The sequence below is a fragment of the Mus caroli genome, unplaced genomic scaffold (assembly GCF_978045245.1).
Source record: "Mus caroli unplaced genomic scaffold, Mus_caroli_1 scaffold_11, whole genome shotgun sequence".
Taxonomy (NCBI): domain Eukaryota; kingdom Metazoa; phylum Chordata; class Mammalia; order Rodentia; family Muridae; genus Mus; species Mus caroli.
The window spans coordinates 94,494,917-94,507,382 of record NW_028227266.1 but is presented as its reverse complement, the minus strand read 5'-3'; the positions used below and the strand labels follow the sequence as shown (position 1 = coordinate 94,507,382).

At 44.7% G+C, this 12,466-nt stretch overlaps 1 protein-coding gene across 1 annotated transcript in view; it reads right to left on the bottom strand.

Moving 5' to 3' along the window:
- Positions 1–2,863: 2,863 nt before the first annotated feature.
- The window catches only part of Pcolce2 (procollagen C-endopeptidase enhancer 2), a 57,504-nt gene continuing 47,901 nt past the window's right edge, over positions 2,864–12,466 (bottom strand). Inside the window, exons 6-9 of the mRNA XM_085827903.1 lie at positions 11,556–11,710; positions 5,401–5,484; positions 3,615–3,782; positions 2,864–3,438 (exon numbers count right to left, since the gene is read on the bottom strand). Coding sequence (XP_085684029.1) covers positions 3,308–3,438; positions 3,615–3,782; positions 5,401–5,484; positions 11,556–11,710 — 538 coding nt within the window. The 3' untranslated portion in view covers positions 2,864–3,307. The remainder of the gene's footprint in view (positions 3,439–3,614; positions 3,783–5,400; positions 5,485–11,555; positions 11,711–12,466) is intronic.

The window sequence follows — 12,466 nt, the reverse complement described above, 5'->3', positions numbered from 1 at the left end:
ATAATGTCATGTTATTATTCTGTTGGGGGAGGAAGGGAGGGAGGCAGAGAGGGAGAGGGGGAAGGAGGCAGAAATGGAAAGGATGAGAGAGGATGAGAGGGAGGTTGGAAGGGACATGGGGAGGGAGAACATGAATGGAGGAAGTGACTGTGTAGGTCTTACTATGTGCCCTCCATTTCTTGGCCAGCTGAAGTGATGTTTCTTGCCTCAGCCCTCACAGCAGCCGACATTCCAGATGAGCACCATGGTGCCCAGGACCTTATTACTACTTAATCATCTGTAGTGCCTGACAACAGCCCCTCTTTTATTCATAAAATTGGTATTATGTGAATATCTTTAAAAATAGTTCATTTATTTTACATGTGTTTTACTACATCTGTGCATCATATGCATGCAATGCCCAGAGAGACCAGAAGAGGGTGTCAGATCCCTTGGAACTGGAGTTACAGATGATCATGCATCACCATGAATGGGAATTGAACTGGGATTCATCTGGAAGAGCAGTCAGAGCTTTTAACCACTGAGCCATCTCTCCAGCCCCCTACTCTTTTTTTTTGTTATTTTGGTTTTTTTTTTTACTACTTCTTAATGTTTAATCTTGCAGAGTTTTCTGAATATTAGTCACTTCAAAGAATAACTTTTAGCTTTGTTAACTTCATCTGTTATTTGTAACTTCTTTTTGACTCAATTTCTGTTCTAAATGTATCTCTCCCTCTGCATGTGTATGTTATGTATGCATTTACATGTATGCATACATATGTGTATATGTGTGTGTGTAGAGGCCAGAAATCCATGATGAGTGTCTTCCTCACTTATTCTCCACTGTATTTTTTTGAGTCTTTAACTGAGCCGGGAGCTTGCTGATTCAGTGGACTTCCAGCCAGCTCCATGGCCTGCATGACTCAGTTTCCCCAGGCTCCCTAGTTAGAAGTACTGCATTTTCAGTACTGGGATTATAGTGCTGCTGCACATGGTTGTTTTCTGGGTGCTGGGGAGCCAAACTTAGGTCCTAAAGCTTGGGGGGCAGCTAATTTAATGGCAGACCTCCCTGCAATCCTTCTCCTGACCTTTCAGGGTTGTTTGCAACTAGCAGAGAGCTGCCTGTCTTCATCTCCTGCATGCTGGGATCAAAGCTCTCTCCTTTTAAAAGTTTATTGGCTTTTTTCTTAGTTTGTATCATTTATGAAATTATAAAATTTAAAGTGTCTAGTTTTAATACTTTTATGTTATGATTCTTAAAGTTAATTATTTAACAGCGTATTTCTTAATTTCTGGAAAAAGATTTTATTGTTGTTTTTGTTTTCCTTTGTGGCACTGATCTTTAATTATTCACTATTGCTGGAGAAAGGTATTCATACAATGTAGTTCTTTAAAAATTGCTTAATGGTACATTAAGTGGGAAAGTTTTTAAAATTATCCTACATATAGGCTTGGTCAGTGGATACAGGTGCCTACTGCAACTCCCTCTGTTTATAACCAAGGAACTGGATTCTGTCTAAATAAAGCAATTTTAGAACCAACGTTAGAGCCTTGTAGGACTGGGAGAGCAGTCTTACCACCTGGCTGGACTACCTGTTTTAAACAACTGAGTTGAAAGACGAGCCAGTGACATGAATTATTAACCACAGTCCCCTTAGCCGTTGTCTTGTGCCAGAGCTGTCAATGGAACAGATAGCTTGGATTACTGTTCTTGGCTTTTCCTGTAGGGTGACTCCAGACCCCACTGGTAACACAGGAGACACTGTGACCATGAAGCCACACAAACAAGCTGTCTACAATAATTCATCAGTAAGACGTTTCCACTGAGAGACAACAGCCTGTGCTCATCCCGACGTCCCTACGGTGCATTCTTGACAGGATTCCATTAGCAGGTCTGTCTGTCTACAGGGTGTCACTGCCCAGAGAAGCCACCGCCCAGCTGGTGCAGGATGCTCTAACCCATCCTTTCCTTCAGCTGGTGAGGTCCGAGGACCAATGGGCATCCTAGGAGGAGTTTGAACCCTTTCTGTCCCTTCCAACTGACTCCTGTTAATTGCTCGTACACCTGACCAGGTTCAACTTACCTTAATATCTTGCTGTCACGTAAGTGTTTGTCAGCTCAAGAACTGGGAATTGCCATTTCCAACCAAAATAAGAGTTCCCCTTAGTTCTACAACTTCATGCCTCTCATAGGAGACCTTGTGACTCGAGCCGTTGTCTATCTAGGGTTCCTCGTACCTTCTTTCGACGGAGAGACAAGGCACCTTTCACAGCCCCTGGCCAGCAATCTCCTAGGAGGCAGACACTGTCATACCCATTGCAGGTCTAGCTGCCGCTCGAGCAGTCCATCTCAACTGATAGAGTCTGATTCAGTAAAATGGGTACAAACAGCAATGAGTACCTGGAGCTCACGGCTGAATTTTTAGATTACCTTATCGCTTAGTCTAGCGAATGCAAGCCTAAGTATCAGTCCTTAGTACTAAATGCTTCAAGTGGGAAGGTGCCTTCCTCCTGGGGCTGCGAGAGCCTTCTCTAGCGACATTGTGAACCTTGGGTTTGAAATTAGGAGGACTCTTAGAAGATTGCACTGCCTCTGCTGAGAAGTGTACTCTGGGGGAACTCCCTGTATATACCTGGGCTTGCAGTTCAGAGACAAAATGAAGGAGTCTGGACTGGATGCCAGAGGGACACCTTTCTGTTCTTGCAGACAGAGACTACAGCCCACTGACATCACAGCATCAGTCTTAACCCCGGAACTCTTAGGGACAACTTGAAGCTGACACAGTGACAACTTTATATACAAATACCACCTCGAGCACCGTTTCATGGGACTGGCTCCACAGCTGTATTTTCTGGGAGAACAAGATTATCTGGCTGCCTTATAATCATTTAAAATATTTTATTAAGCATTGACTTTTTTAAAAAAAATGAAAGAGAAAAAAAGAATGTGACACCTCAGAGCAAATGCTTGAAGGTAACCAAATATCATTATAAATATTGCACTTTATAAAATCCTTTTTATATCTTCATACAACTCGACTCTAGAATATCCTCCTACAGAGATGTATGTACAAGCTTCCAGATGCCGGAGCTCGCTGCTCTTCCCCGTCAGGCACTGGGTGGGTGGGTTCGCAGATGTTGGACCTCACAGCGCAGGCCTTCCACCAGCGAACTGGGGGCGTGGCTCACACATCGATCGCGTGAGGAGTAACAGCTCCATCTCTCAGAACGCTCAGCATTAAATAGCATGGATTTTGTTTTTTTTTTCTAAGGTGGACAGATCGTTCAGCGGTGATGAGCAAGTTCAGGTTACGTGACAGAGCTCAGGCTAACACTGCTTGTTCTTCAGCGCGTTCATGGGCTTCTGATTCTTATTCTTGAACATCTTGACAAAGCTGTTTGGCATGATTTTGCCACGCCCATCTTCACCCACTTGTCCCATAATAATGTAATTGAGACCTAAAGAAAGAGAAAGGAAAGATAACTGGGTTTTTTTTTTCTTCGTGTTCATGGTTATTAATGGCTTCCTTCTCTATTAGAAGTGGATTGTGTTTTAGCCCTGACTTCACTTCCCCTCAACAGCCACTCTCTGCTTCCGAGCTTTCCCAGAAGAAAGGCTACAGCTCTGCCCTTACCTCGTCTGAGAAGCGGGCACTGCCTGCAGACCACAGTGAGCTTGACACTCATGTTCTTGCCAGCCTGCTGAATGGCCAGGTTGCCTTCCCTGTAGATGCTGATGATGGAGACTGTGGCGTGCAAACTCCCACCTCGAGTGACGGTCGTGATAACGGTGCCGGCTAACACTGTAGAGAGAAGCCCACAGTGAAGGCAAATCCAGGCAGAGCTGAAAAACGATCTCAATTCTTTTACGTTTCAGAAATGAAAACCCACGTGTTAAAGGGGCCTCAAAATTTAAATTACTAAAATGAAGGTTAAAACAAAACAAAACAAAAATGCGATGTTTGTGTTTGAGTGTAACTTCCCAGAAGAGAAATCTGGCTGCTTTCCCAACTGCAGTCTGCGGCTGAGATGGAGACCCTTTTAAAATATTCTCTCTAACCCGTGGATACCTTGCCACTTAAGGGATAGAGTTATGAGTCTTGCTCTCAAGCACTTAGCAACCCAGTTTAATCTCACTTAGAAAATGAAAGTAGAGAACTGAGCTAGAACTTGAAACACAGCGTGAGCTGTGTGCTTGCACCTGGCGCTCTCGATACAACCAAAACCTTACTCCCGGGAATGTTTCCTTCCACGGCTCAGAACTCGCCGTCCCTTGGTGATATTTGGTCCACTGTGCCATTAAGTGAGCCACAGACGATAAGCTAAAGCTGGTTTTAGACACGGGTAACCTAACCCTCTCAGGACAGTGTGAGCCCCCAGCGCTTATGTAATATACCAATCTCCTAAAATCGGAATTCCCAGAACACCTTTCTTTGATGCCTGGTAATGTGGGTCCCCTGAAAAGTGTCAGTCTGTAGTGGAGAGAAACCAGGGGGCTCCCAAGCACGGGCAGGCAGGCAGATCCTTCCACAGAAGACTAACCCAGGCGTGGCTGCAAATACTTGCTTCCGTTTTTTTATGCAGTCATTTGAACTCAGCTTGAAAACTGCACAAAATCCATCCCTTCCCTACAAGACAGACCCGGGGTTGCAGGCAGTTACCACATTAAGGCACCGAGCAAGCCAGAACTTGGGGGTGGGAGTGGGAAAGGAGGTGAGGGCGGAGGTGAGGTGGGGCTTATTTTTGATAACCTGTTGGGCTGCAGCAACTTTCTTTTCCTGATAAGATTAAATTTGGCACCTTTTGTTTTCAAGTGGTTTTCACGATGGTGCAAGTTTAATTGGAAAAATCCCTTAGAAACCCCAAGCACTTAGCTCCTCCCTTCTCAGGTTCCAGTTTACAAGGGCTTCTGGCGGGCGTCAGATTTTTCACCGTTTAGCTTAGGACTTTGAAAAGACAGGACGGAGAAGATACTTACTCCTTTTGAGAGAGGCCAGTTTTTGAATGTGAGCCTAACTATTGAACGGACTTAAGCTGGGTCCCAGATGCGAGCATGTAATTAATTCTCTGGTGTGTGGAAAAAAAAGAGTATACAGGCTTTTTCACAAAGTCCACCAAAATACACGGAATAGCAGTGTCATGGATCAAGAGTCAGCTTTTAAACTGATACCTGGGGCAGGCAGGGTTGGGGGGACGACACCAGGGGTAAGAACTGTTTGTAAAGTTGATTTTTCTCACTGTGAAGCCAAACAGTTCAAAGAGCCCAGGTGGACACGCTCTAGTGGACAGGACTATGCTTCCGTGGGTAAATGAACTGTTGTTGCTGAACAGCCATCTTTCAAGTCATGGGAGTGCCTGTGAAATTAAGCACACAGTCTCATGTTTCTCATTAGAGAGAGAAGCCTGGTTTCTGTTTCTTACCGAAGTTGCTTGAACAGTAATTGCTCTCCAGAGTCCCCGTCCGTCTACACTTCTGCTGACACAGGGCCACAGTGGGCTTTAGACCTAATTCGAAGAAATTCAAAGAAGGGAGTCATGAGATTCAGGAAAACGAATTTAAATATAATTGGTGTTTACGTCAGAATCTAGCCAGTTGAGATCAGCATTTATTTGCCCCAGCCACCAAGCTTACCATTGCAGTGAAATAATTATGAACCATGCAAGAGACATTCTACATGCTACCAACTACTGACTGTTCTTCCTCACGGAACCCAGTCCTCTCTACAGACTGTTAAACCTGAGATCAAAGATAATCCAAGTATAGTCTCATTCGCTTCTTTCAGAGCAGTGGGTCTCAACCTTCCCAGTGCTGTGACCCTTTGATACAGCTCCTCACGTTGGGGTGAAAGCCAACCATAAAATTATTCTTGTGTTGCTACTTCATGACTGTAATTTTGCTACTGTTGGGAATTGTAATGTACATATCTGATGTTTCTGATGGTCCTAGGTGACCCTCGGAAAAGATTGAGAACCACTGCTTTATATGTGTGTGTGTATGTATGTATGTATGTATGTGTGTGTGTGTATGTATGTATGTGTGTGTGTATGTATGTATGTATGTGTGTGTATGTATGTGTGTATATGTATGTATGTGTGTGTGTGTATGTATGTGTATGTAACTCAGAATTGACCTGAGTGCCCAGCTTAGGGGGGGAAAAACACAAAAAAGCTGCCCAACAAATCTGAAGTGACAGAGCGCAGGCTAATTCTTCACAAGAGGAATCAGTTGGTGTTCTCGTGAGGGTGAGAGGAGCTTTCTTGGTGTGCTTAAAATACGCAGCTCTCCAATTGTCAACAGCACAGGGATTTAGGAGTGCTGCTCACGTGTAAAGTGTCAGTTTTGATTCGAGGAGTCACTAAGCTGTTTATTTTGAACCCGGCATTGGCTCTAAGGATCTCAAGAAGTAAACAGTTATCAGTCCCATCCACCCAGAGACACGGTTAAAAGTATAATTAGACCCACAGTTATTCTCAATTGGCGGTAACTTTGTTCTGTAGGTAACATATGATGAACATAGCAAACGTTCAAGCTGCCCCGACTAGGGAGGCACCAATGGCATCTAATTCACAGCTTTAGCTATGTGTCTGTGCTGGTTGGCCTTTGTCAACCAGACACAAACTGAACCATATCTTGGAAGAGGCGATCTTCACTGAGAAAATGCCTCCATAAGACTGACATGCAGGCAAGTTTGTAGGGCATCTTCTTGGTGGATGACCATGCACCGTGGATGGTGTCATCTCTGGGCTCAGGATCCTGGGCTGTCTAAGAAAGCAGGCTGAGCAAGCTTAGAGGAGCAAGCCTGTAAGCGGCACCCCTCCATGGCCTTCGCACCAGCTCCTGCCCTGACTTCCCTGGAGGATGGACTACATATGAAGAAATCAATTCTTTCCTCCCCAAGTAGCATTTTGGTGATGATATTTTATCACAGCAACACAAACCCTAGCTAAGAGTCCCTTGCAGCTCATGTGGGGTCCTGTAACTGAATGAGAGCTGCCACAAAAGGCTTGGCAGTGCTGAAGGGTTTCCTGAATGCACAATGGCTAGAAAATTAATTCAAACACATAAGATATCTAGATCTGAGGTGTGTGCGGCAGTGTTTGCCTGTGCTGCACTGTGAATTGTAGCCTTGGGGTTCTGAACACAGACTGTCACTCAGCCCTCCCACCAGCCAACACCGCCTGAAACACCTCTGCTCAGATTTCAGACGACTGCATGGGGCAGCTGTTTAGTTTTTTACTGGAGCTGTAAAGCCTCCTGCCCTAAAACACAGAAATTAGTTTTCTCTAAAGGAGTCTCACTGGAGAAACAAACCATTCCTAAGGGTGGGTCACAAGCCAGTAGTAGATGGCTGACACAAAAGGAACTCAATGGCGGCTTGCAGGTTCTTTGTCTCCTAATGTTGTCAGGGGGTTGTTTTTAAACCTTACAGATCCCTTGCATATTTACTATGGCTTTGTTTTAATGGTTTGGGTTTTTTATGAGATTGATGAATGTGTGTGTCTCTCTGTGTGTATATGTGTTTCTTGTGCTTTTTCTTCCCCTCTTTTTCTTAAACATTTTTTTTGAAGACTTCAGAAGCATTGTAGAAGGATGAAGCTATATCTTTATTGTACTGGGTAGTCCTTTGCCAGCTGTCAAGCTGTGCCACAAGCTAGAGATAGCCAGGAAAAGAGACTCTTAATTGAGAAAATGCCTTCATCGGACTGACTGGAGGCGTCTGTGGAGGCATCTTGTTTTAAGTGTATGAATGTTTTGCCTACATATATGTCTGTGTACCACATGTATGCCTGGTGCCCAGAGAGGCTGGAAGAGGGGATTGGATCCCCTACAACTGGAGTTCCAAACATGGTTGTAAGCTGCCATGTTTATGCTGAGAATCTAACCTAGGTCCTCTGGAAGAGCAGCCAGTATGCTAACCATCTCTGAGCCCCTGAACCATTTCTCCATTTTTCTTGATTATTAACTCATGTTGGAGGGCCCAGGGCACTGTGGGTATCAAGCCAGTGAGCAGCGCTCTTCCATGGTCTCTGCCTCAGCTGCTGTCCCCAGCTTACTATCTTGAGCTCCTCCCCCATTGCAAGCCCATGACTTCCCTAAGGGATGGACTGCTACTGGAAGTGTAAGACGAAATAAACCTTTCTACTTCAAAGTTGGTTTTTTAGTCAATGTTTTGTCATGGCAAACAGACAGTAAAGTAGTTTCCAGACAGACTGTGGGAAACCAGCTTTTCAGCCTTGGAATGTTTATCTGGGAGTGTGTGGGTGCCCTGAATGGATGCTTCCTGCCTTCCAATATATCTCTGCCCTCTGGTTTTTAAGTCAGAGGCTACACCATTCATTCCACCTAGCTCATCTTGTGGTCTTTGTCTCAGTTTCTGCACTAACAGCCCTTGGCTCAGCCTTTCTCTTATGTATTCTTGCACCAACTCCAAGGGTCCACCATCTTCATGGATGACCCAGTTTCATACTCACTAGGGACAATCCTCTGTTGCATCTGCCACTCAAACCCAGGCTCAGATGTCCTCATGTGGGACCATGTGTTGCTTTCTCTTAAATGGCAAATTTAGATATCCCGATATCCAGGTGTCTTATTTAGGGTGTCCATTGCCGTGAAGCGACACCATGACCAAGGCAACTCTTATAAAAGAAAACATTTCATTGGGGCTCGATTACAGTTGGATTACAATGGATTTAGTCTATTATCATCATGGTGGGAAGCATGGCAGCATCCAGGCAGACATGGTGCTGGAGAAGGAAATGAGAGCTCTATACCTTGATCCACAGGCAGCAGAAGGGGACTGTGTTCCACCCTGGGTGGGGCTTGAGCATAGGAGACCTCAAAGCTTGTTCCCACAGTGACACATTTCCCCCAACAAGGCTATACACCTCCTAATAGTGCCACTCCCTGTGGGCGACACATTCAAACCCATGAGTCTATTCCTATTCAAACCACCACACCAGAAGAGCCTCCCTTCTTTCAGGATCATTTATTTAATCCAATGGCTATCTCACTCTTTCACTGGAGCATCCCATGGGTTCCGGGAATCAAGGCAGGTCCTCTGGAAGAGCAAGTGTCTAAACTGCTGAGCCATCTCTCCAGCCCTGGAAGCCCCATTGCATGTCCATGACCCTTAACTCTGCATAAACCTCTCTCTCTGGCCTAGAAGTCCAGCAGTCTGCCGGTATGACTTGTCTTATAGACACCTCACTCAAGCCTTTACACATGGTTCCTACTGCTTCAGTCAGCAGTAACTTCTTCCCGCACGTTGTGCAAGCCAGGGAGCCGGGAGATACTGTCCAGTTAACCACCAGGGTCTGTCACTGTCCTCCACTCATCTCTGGACTATGTATTTATGTCAAGGCATAGTTCAGCCAAACAACCACAGAGCATGCTCATTGCCTTGATCCTTATAATCCATTCATTTCATGGGGTCCACATTGCAGCCAGCAAACCTCATTTTGGATCTTTACTGAAAACCTTTGACAGCTTCTCCCTGTGAAGCTCAGGTCTAAAAAGTCAAAGCATTTGGGTCACACGGAGAGAGGCAAAGCTTGAAGACGAAGCTATGGAGGCTGAGGGGGATACTTGTTGAAGGTTTTATGTGCTGTGTACAATGTGGTCTTCTGGACGTTCAGGTATGATAATCAGCAGTCATGTTAGTTCCTGCATGACTAGCTATATCCCAAGCACTCCCTAGGGCTGCCATGTTGGATCACACACCTAGAGATGATGAAGTTAATGGAAGAATGATGCAGCCTATGCTGGCGTGGGAGATGCAAGTGGTGAGGTAGGATAAAGGGCGGCAAAGATGACTATGAGAAAGAAGGTCTGTTGATGTTGGGGATGTGCTTGGGTAAACAAGTAGAAAGCAGGCTTGAAGCACTAGAGTGTCACAGAGGAGAGCTAAGCATGACATGGTTCTGTTTGGGTGTCATGAAACGTTTGGGAGGTAGTTGCAATCCACATCTGCAGTTTTACAGAAAGTCCAAATTAGAGCTAAAGCCAGAAAGCCACTAGCACCATGGATCTGTCCAATAGTTCACTGTAAGAACATCTGGTCCACTGTGCTGGGCTGGGGACACTGGACAGTAGGACACAAGGCAGTGCACAGCCAGGCCACAAGGGGGTGTGGATGAGAACCAGAACTTGTGGGGCATATCTTTGTTCAGGGCAAGCCTGCTGGAGGGGGTTGGGGGAGATGAGAAAATAGTAGGCAAGCAAGCTTATGCCATTAGCTGCCACTTTATCCTCTCCCTGACTTAGGGTTTCTAGTCTGAGTCCTGAACTGCCAGAGGGTGGAGCAGGTGGGACATAGAGATCAATACCAGGCCCCAGTGCCTTCACCAACTCTTAGATCATGGCCCACAAACATCTCCAGCTTCTGTAATTAGTGAATGTTTTTTCTTGATTTACTCCATTGAAATATATATGTACACATACACACTTATGAATTATATGACATTTTCTGAGATACAAAAACAAAACAAAATCTTAAACCTGGCAGTTGTTAAAAATTGGCAGGTATCAAGGCCCTAGAACATTAACCTAAAATATAATTTTATGTAATAAAATGAACACTATAAGAAGATAGGGGGCCAGGCAGTGGTGGCGCACGCTTTTAATCCCAGCACTCGGGAGGCAGAGGCAGGCGGATTTCTGAGTTCGAGGTCAGCCTGGTCTACAAAGTGAGTGCCAGGATAGCCAGGGCTATACAGAGAAACCCTGTCTCCAAACAAACAAACAAACAAAAGATAAAAGGGAGATGGTGAAAAAGGCGACCAGGACACCAGTCTTTAAATCACAGTTATACAGGAGGAACACTCTAGAATCCAACAGCACTGTGCCGTGACTGCATGCTTACTGTATAGTTAAAGTAGTAAGTTTATTTTATTTTATTTTATTTTATTTTATTTTATTTTATTTTTTATTATGGAGCGGTGTGTGTGCAGAGGTCAGAGCACAGGCTCTGTAGAATCAGCCCTCTTCTCCTACCTTTCTGCGGACTGCAGGGATCAGGCTCAGGTTGCTGCCCCCCCTGCATAGCAAGCCCTCTTTCCTGCTGAACCTCCCCAGCCCTGGATTCTGTATTCTAAGAACTAGAAGAGGTGAGCTCAAAGCCTCCCAGTGCAAACAAATGGCAAAATTTAAAGAGGCAGAAACACTAACTACTCTGGGTTCACGACTGCACATTGTATGCATGAATTAAACACTGTGCACCACAAACATGTGCCAATTATTACATTAAATTTAAAACAAAAAACAAACAAACAAACAAACAAGCGAACGCTTTTGCTATGTACCAGCGAAGGAACATCCGGTTTACAAAGATAGTGTTTATATTATAATCAGCGTCCTGGTGATTCTTAGGCGGTCACTGTTCTCTTCTGTGGCTAATACAGACCACTGGCTGGCAAGCATCCTTACCTGCTTTTCATTTATCCTCGAAATCTCACTACCACCTCACACAAGTTCTCACCTGTTTACTTCTGCTTCCAGTATCTTCTTGTTTTGTCTACCTCAAAAGAATTCTAGAATTCCAAGGTATTTGTGCCAACTTCCAAACATGAGAACTTACCTGTAGTTACGGGGAATGTGGTGGTGATGGGCGTGGCGGTGGTTGTGGGAAACTTTTTCGGCCTGAATTTGTAGTGGCCAATAAAACCATCTGCTGTTAAACTTAAGTCTGATAAGAACTGAATGAGAAGTTCATTTCTCTCAGACACGATGGGCCTAGGAGAGAAACACAGGCAAAGTTTAAGTGGCTCCTCTCTAAAAACGTCCAATCTTCTTGATTAACAACTTGTTGAAAAACAAAATTCAAAAACACTTGGGGAAAAAAAATGAAGGTCCTAACACCCCACCGTCACAAGGACCCTATTATTAGCTTCTTTTTATGAACCCAGAATTCAGTGATTTTCCTGAGGTTCTGCAATCAGCATGTGGAAACCAGGATTTGAACCTGAGGCCTAGGGACTCTAGAGACCATGGAAGATATTGGGGACTAGTGTGAACGCTGATGCTGTGGCTATTTCCCACAAGCCTCGGAGGCTTTGCCTGACTTGTGACTCTGAACTAAGTCTGTGATTGACACCAGCTGCTGGCGACGGGGAATCTGAGGGACAGATCTGATGACATAGGGGGCTCAGGAGACCACATTTCTTTTTTAGTGGGAAGGCTAATGTCTGCTTGCAATGGCAGCATTTTACTTTATAATCCCCACCAGGGAAGTAATGATAAAAAGAGAACAGGTGACTACTGATCGGTAGTCATAACACCATTAAGACTCCAACTTTAGGAACGTGATGGTTAGTTGGAATTATATTCAGGGTTAGAGTCATGCTGACTAAGCCTCAAAAGCCCTCTGACTCTTAGGGGATGAATCGGAGGTACCGATTTCTTAAACAATGGGAAGAATGCTGTTTGGCTAATTTTATTCAACAACTAAGTCCTCCGTAGAAAAAGATAAAGTGAGTTATTTGGTCAGAT